The sequence below is a fragment of the Borostomias antarcticus genome (assembly GCF_949987555.1).
Source record: "Borostomias antarcticus genome assembly, chromosome: 6".
NCBI lineage: Eukaryota > Metazoa > Chordata > Actinopteri > Stomiiformes > Stomiidae > Borostomias > Borostomias antarcticus.
Genome location: NC_140239.1, coordinates 25,395,990 through 25,402,842, shown reverse-complemented (window position 1 = coordinate 25,402,842; position 6,853 = coordinate 25,395,990). Strand labels below are relative to the sequence as shown.

Here is a 6,853-nt window from a genome sequence, read left to right as displayed (position 1 = left end):
CAGCAGTTCAGGCAGCGGCCTGTCACGTTGTGGCACTCGTTGAAGATCAGGTTGGGGTCGGAGTTGCCGTTGCATTCGCACCGCTTGCACGAGCTGCCGATGGCCATGGGGTTGCCGTAGAAACCCGGCGCACACCTGGAGCGTGTGAGGGGATGTAAAGATTACAAAGATTACTCATAATCTGAAAAAAAATATTGGGGAAGGGTGAGTCGATGGAAGCAGTGACTGTACTAGCTACTGTAGCTCATTTGGAGGAGTTTGTTCACCCCGGGGTGCAGGGGATCGGTTTCGGCCCGGTGCCAGCCCACTGACCTCTCACAGAAATGCCCGGCGTAGCCCCCCTGGCACTTGCATCGAAGGGAGCTGCTGCCTCTGTCGCAGTGCACCGCAAAGCTGGCCAGACACACGGGAGGGGCGTGTCAGTGAACACACTCTGCTCGCCAACAACAACAACACCCACAGCTCTCTCTCTCTCTGTCTCTCTCTCTCCCTCTCTCTCTCCCCCCCCTCCCTCTCTCCCTCTCTCTCTCTCTCCCTCTTTCTCTCTCCCGCTCTCTCTCGCCTTCTCTCTCTCTCCCTCTCTCTCCCCCCCTCTCTCTCTCCCCCCCCTCTCTCCCTCTGTCTCCCTCTCTCTCTCTCCCTCTTTCTCTCTCCCTCTCTCACCCCTCCCTCTCTCTCTCCCTCTTTCTCTCTCTCTCTCCTTCTCTCTCTCTCCCTCTCTCTCCCCCTCTCTCTCTCCCTCTCTGTCTCTCTCTCTCAGGCTCTCGCCGGCTTACTTGTTGGAGGCGAGGGGCATGGGGCAGGCACATGGCCGGCAGGCGTGGTGTCCGCTGGGCGAAGGGACAGACATGTAGCCGTCCTCGCACATCTCACAGAAGTCTCCAGTGGTGTGGTCCAGGCATTCCTGTATGGGTACGCCAGACAGAGAGCCAATTACTTGACGATAACAGCCGATATGGACAAAATAGGAACGAACAGGAAAGTGGACTGTAAAAGACTTTTATAGTGATCGGTAACCAAGATGTAATACTCGGACATGGCTTACCGTGCAGACGCCTGTGATGTCTTCACAGGTTTCTGAATGGCCTTTGCAATTACATGGCAGGCAGTTGTTCAGTTCGCTGAGGAAGTATCCCCTTGCACAATGCTACAGGAGAACAGAAAACAGGGTCAGTCTTTCATATGGAACTTGACTTCTAGCTCTTGAATTCGATCTCTCCGTTGAACGATTTATTGAAGGCAGAATTGGAACCATATTTGGACTGAAGCGCAGCTGCATGTGGGCTCCTAAATATTATTGCCGGGTACTAACGAGGCCCTCGATCTTTCGACCTTCACAGAGGGAGACACCTGCGATCGTTTTGTCTGGGCTGGTTTAGATTCTCTGTCAACAGCGAAATGCTTTCCGCAGCTCGTCACAACATCTCTTATCAAAGTGGCCCCATTATCCCTCCAGATGAAAGGTGGCCTCTTGTTTTGACTGCGGAGGGGCAGTTCAAGCACGAAAATAAAACATGGTGGAAAATGGCTTTTAACTTTTCGCTTCACACGCTTGGCCCTGACTCTGCAAGGTGGGGTTTTCTACTGTAGTGTGATGTCATAGTTCAGGAGGCCCTCCCCAGCTGCCCCCATTCAAAGAAGGCTCTTGTCCCACAATGCCGCACTGTTCCGATGGGCCTGTTCCGTAAGAATGGCGTGTTTCAGCCCTCTTGTTCTGCCTGGTCAATTGAGCGTTTATGTAGTGTCCAGACTGGCTGGAGCTCAGACATGCCAGATATTTAGCCCGGTTCGTCTGATGAACATTTTTCCTTGATTTATTCTCGAGCAAGCGAGCAGCGAGACAAAGGAAAGCCTCTGCTGTGAACTAATGTGAAACATCCTGTGAAACAGCGAAGCTTTCAAAGCCGGCACAGATTTTTCCTGCCTGCAACCCCTTCTTGTGGCTTCCTGACCTGCACGCACACACACACACACACACACACACACACACACACACACACACACACGCTGTGTCTGAGAGAATACATCACCGCTTATGCGGACTCCAAGACAGTTGAATTGGTTTTATTGACCTTATGAGTTTCAAACCACATATTTGAGCTGAAATTGATGACACGCTTCTGTGATAGGCGCTGTAATCTGTTGCAGACACGAGGAAAGTATGAAAGTATAACTCTTGGGTGACTCCATTGAACTATGATTTGTGTCGACAACAATAGGCCAGGGAGTGAGCTCGCGGTAGTTCCTGTTTGTGAGGATCTACACATCATGGCTAATGACTGAGTATAGAACCATTAGCTAGCTGTGAGACTTCCTGTGAAGGGTTCAACAGCTGGGCTGCGTATACTCAGGAGACCCATGACACCGAGAGGCTTGTGGGAAGAGGCAGCAGATGGTCTGGTGGTATAGTAAGATTTCTCCAGGCTCCCATCGAAGTGAGAGGAATGTGTGTAACCTATACAGTCCAACAGCTTTCACTTATCACTGCGAATTACATCTGCTTCCTGTTGGGATGACAGTGGAACTTAATCCTTTCAGGTCAGAGGCTTCACTGGACTTGAAAACCTCTCATCTGAAATACAAGTCTTTAACTCCAACCGACATTTCCACTGGGTGGGACGTAATCCCAGGATACCGAACATAACCCCTGCAATTTGATTTCAGACCCTGTTGGTTTTCATCAAAGTCTAAATTTGCATAGCATATTCGAAACAATCGGCATCTGTAGCCTCCCGATTTAGTCTGAGTGTGCTCTGTAATGTGAGCTATTTCTGAGAATACTGTGTGCCCACTACAGGAGAGAACAAAGATGACATTCACTGTGGAGCATAGTCTCTCTCTGTCTCATGGCCGGCCTGTCCCAAAGGCTATGTCACCATGTTCCCCGTTGACGCGACTGAACTTTTGTCGAGTGATATTCTATTTACTGCCAGCTGTACTGTATGTTTTGCAAGGCAGGGACAGAGTGCCTATGAGATGGACTACAGGTCAGTCTATCTCTCTGACACAGCGCTGAACAAATACAGTGGGTCTCGGGCAGAAAAACAAGAATTAACTCCATGTTGGAGTTCTGGCCAAAGTCAACATCTCTGTAGGCCTGGAGGCTGTGGGACTGTGTGGCTTGGCCTCCTTCTGTGCCGGGAAAAAGCCCTCAGCCTGCTCTCCCGCTGCCCCTAACGTTACCCCTCACAATGAGGGGTGGCTAGATAAGGTATTTATTTTGGCGCTGGCTTGGCGGTGAACTCCTATGGAGATACGTGGGATGGGAAAGAGCCATAGTGCGTCCCGGTCATGAGAGTCTCCTCATAATCCAATCAGAAGTCAGAGACAGCATGTCTGCAAGCGGAGAGGCCGCTGCTCAGGGGACTCTGTGGTCAAAAGCCACAGATAAACAGAGGAAGTGAGCTGACCGTATACAACCGTCCACAAAAGGGTGACCGCGGGGGGCCCACTGCACCTCCCCCTCCATCTTAAGTCTCGCAAAGGCCTCGCTTTTCAGAGAAACGCGAATAAATCGCGCCGCATAAATCGGTGTGGAACGCCGGCGACTTCTCCCACAATGCACCGCAGTTAACAACACACATAACTCCTCTCTCGGGCACATTGTTTAGCACGCATCTGTGAGCGGAGGTCCTCGGAGTCCGATGCCCCCGCTCTAGTGGAAACATGCCCCTGTGGCTCACTGTAAACACGTCAGCACGTCCTCCATTGTTCCTCATGCCCTTCCTGGCCATGCCTCTCTCCCCGAGGGGCGTTGCGCAACCAACGGCAGCTGGTTTCCATTAGTTTCATCTGCTGCGGGCGGGGGTGCGCTGTGGAGAGTGACAGACCTCATCTGAGCTTGGGGCTGGGGTTGAGATTAGGGTGCTCCCAACAACACCCAACCCAGAGAAGAAAGCTGGCAAGGGGGGTGGGGGTGGCGGTGGGTGGGGTGGGTTGGGGGGGGGGGCTGGACGGTGTGGTCGAGGAGTCTGGATCCTCAGAGAGTTCCAGAGATACAACACACCCGCATCACGACGCTAGCTACAGAACACTGTCGCACGGATTGTTCTGTCACCCCCCCCCCCCACCCACCCCCCACCCCCCTTGACATTGACAACAGCATTTTCAGTCGTCGCGGCTTGTGGAAATGACACGCAGCCCATGGCAGGCTGATAAACAACAGAAATCAGTGGTAAACGTGACGTTTCCGATGGCCGTTTCGCCCAAGTTAATGCATCTCGTACCGGTCAGGCAGTAGGGAAGGAAAACAAAAGAAATGTTCTTACTTGCCCCGCTGACCGCGGCTCTGTGTGCACCCCGATGGCGGCCGCTGGGCAGATGATCCCTGAGAGGATGGAGAGAAGCCCCAGGCAGGGCAGGGCGCTGGCTGCCATGTCTGCGTGTTAGTCCAGTGGAGCGCTGTTCTCTCTCTCTCTCTATCTGTGTCTCTCCCTGTGCGTCTCTCCTGGCTCCGGTCAAGTCAAGTCTCTGTGGGCGACAGGCGGCTCCCTCCCCTTGCCTGCGCTGCAACTGTTGGTCTAATTTTCCCACTGGTCCGACCTCCAGATGCGCCACTTGTGTCTGCGCCAGCCCAGCCCCAAGTCCTGTAAAACAAACTTGTGTGGACTCCCTCGCTTCCTCCCTCCCTCCCTCGCTCCCTCCCTCCCTCTCTCCCTCCCTCCCTCTGTCTGCCTCGACTCCCCCCTACGCCTCCCTCGGTGGACCTGCCTCTTCCCCAGAGCCTGAACTTAAATCGCACACAGATGGGAAGTCTGGTGAGAGAGAGAGAGAGAGAGAGAGAGAGCAGAAACAAAGAGAGAGCTAGCGATCGTGTGTGTGTGTGTGTGTATATGGCAGGCTCGCAGCCGGACACAGTAGATATCCAGACTGCGCGCGTAATCCCTTCTGAGTGGCCGAGGCGGATTGTTATGCTTTTGGGCAGCCGGTCGTCTCCGTTTGAGCGACCAAGGCGCCCTTTCACCTTTGGGTTGAGCAGACCACCCCCCCCCCACCACACCTCACCCCACCTCCCCCTCCTCTCTTCCCCACTCTGCTCCGCTCATCCGGGGTGAGCCGTCACTGGGGGGTAAGCCTCGAAACGCGGTCTGCACGGCGGGCAGAAAACACCCGGCTGGTCCCTACTAGGGCCCATTCCGTGGCGCCGCCCCCCCAACCCCCGCGACCCCCCCACCCACGCCGGTCCTCTGTTTGCTCACCCAGGTCAACCCGGCAGGTCATCAGAGAAGGTGCTACATTTATGAAATCTGTGTTAGGGTCAGAAAGAACGCCCGGCAGGAAGAGGCCGAGCGATACTCTGGAGGCACAGAGGAAGTATTGTCAAAACGCTCCCGGGTTCGAATACTCTGGGATATCGGATTCCTCTGTGTACGAGCCAGTGGAGGTGCATGTGCTCTGGTGCACGTGGGCATTTAGAACGCAGAACCTCATGACTATAAAGAGACAAGTCATGCAGACCAGGAAAGGTTGTGACAGGATGTTTTTCCCCCCTGTCTCTCTCTCTCTCTCTCCCCTCTCTCATTCTACAAAGAGCATGTTGTGAGCCGTTCCAAATGCGTCGGAGTTATGCAACGCCGAACCAGGGCGTAGTGTGGAAGTCATGTGTCTCAGATGACCGACAAACAGGTCACCGCATTCCTGTACGTCTGAGATGTCGTCTCTGCTCCTCTGCACGCGAGCGTGGCCCCGACGCCCGCTTAAGCCCATTGACCCAAAGCACGGCAAGACCGTATGCCGGTCAGTAGCCTCCCAGCCAACCCTCCTGCCAACCACGCAAACTTCTGGAGGAAAGCAACATTTCAGCGTGTGTGTTTTTGACCCCAGTCAGCCTCCTTACCCAGCTCCTTAAATCCACCTCAGCGAGCGGCACGTAAACAAACTTAGCTGGGGCCGAGCTCCTCCCAGGCTGGTGGAGAGTGCTGGCTGCCGGCTTTGACCCCCCCCACTGCTTCAACGCATTGGTATTCCCGTCACATTGACCGTCCAAACACAAGGGGAGATCGCTCACGGGGCGCAGACACAGTGAACGGACGGGCGGGCTGGGGTGGGGGGGGGCGGGGTCACGGCGGCCACGCTGCATTTTTGAAGGCCTCTTGCCAGGATGGGCGGGCGGGTGGGTGGTCTGCTCCGACGACGGTCCCATTCAGACCTGAGGGTCGGAGAGAAGTCGCTCATTTGATGAAAGGCCACGGTTGAGGAGAGACTCCACAATGCATGACACGGCCCCCCAGATCCCAAAAACAAGCTGCTAAAGGGCTCGGACATGGCGCCCGCCTGGATCACAAGGCTCTGATCTGCATGGTTGAGGAGCATTTCGGGCTGTTGTTCACATTTCTGTGCTTCTTCTGTCTTCCCACAGTGGTGATTATCATTCCTACAGTCTTTTACTTGGGACACTTGCCCAGTAAAACCACGATTGTTATCCCGCAGAAAAAAAAAGTTATCTGACCTCAAATCTTTCATGGATCTAACCTCCCGTTAGAGCTGAGTGTTATAAATTGCAGAGGGAGCGCTTAGCGTGGCCCCTGAGTGTGTGTGTGCAATTACAACGAAGATGAGTTTGTTATGATAGAGGCTCTAGTTTTCTCTGGCATGTGTGGAGAGTGAAAGAGGATACCGTAGGCTCTCTTGACACCGGGCAGAGTTGACCTCTGACCTCCCCCTCCCTCCAGAACAGACCGTGGAGCTAGTCTGGACCTCCGCTCTGTAGGTGACCCCCCCCCACCAACACCCATTACCTCTGGAGGGGGGGGATGGGGCATGCATTTCACAGGGGACATAAGTCAGGACCAAACTGTTTTTCAAATGAACTTGTGGACACTGCCTGTGGGGTTCATCCTGGAGCCAGACAGAC

General features: G+C 54.2%; 1 protein-coding gene across 1 annotated transcript in view; it reads right to left on the bottom strand.

The window, feature by feature from the left end:
• lama4 (laminin, alpha 4) overlaps positions 1–4,376 on the bottom strand; it is a gene marked incomplete at its 5' end in the record, with an annotated part of 21,514 nt that extends 17,138 nt beyond the window's left edge. The window contains 5 exons of the mRNA XM_084440092.1: positions 1–135; positions 313–393; positions 777–904; positions 1,046–1,147; positions 4,269–4,376. The exon at positions 1–135 is cut by the window's left edge and continues 80 nt beyond it. Coding sequence (XP_084296218.1) covers positions 1–135; positions 313–393; positions 777–904; positions 1,046–1,147; positions 4,269–4,376 — 554 coding nt within the window. The remainder of the gene's footprint in view (positions 136–312; positions 394–776; positions 905–1,045; positions 1,148–4,268) is intronic.
• Positions 4,377–6,853: the final 2,477 nt, after the last annotated feature.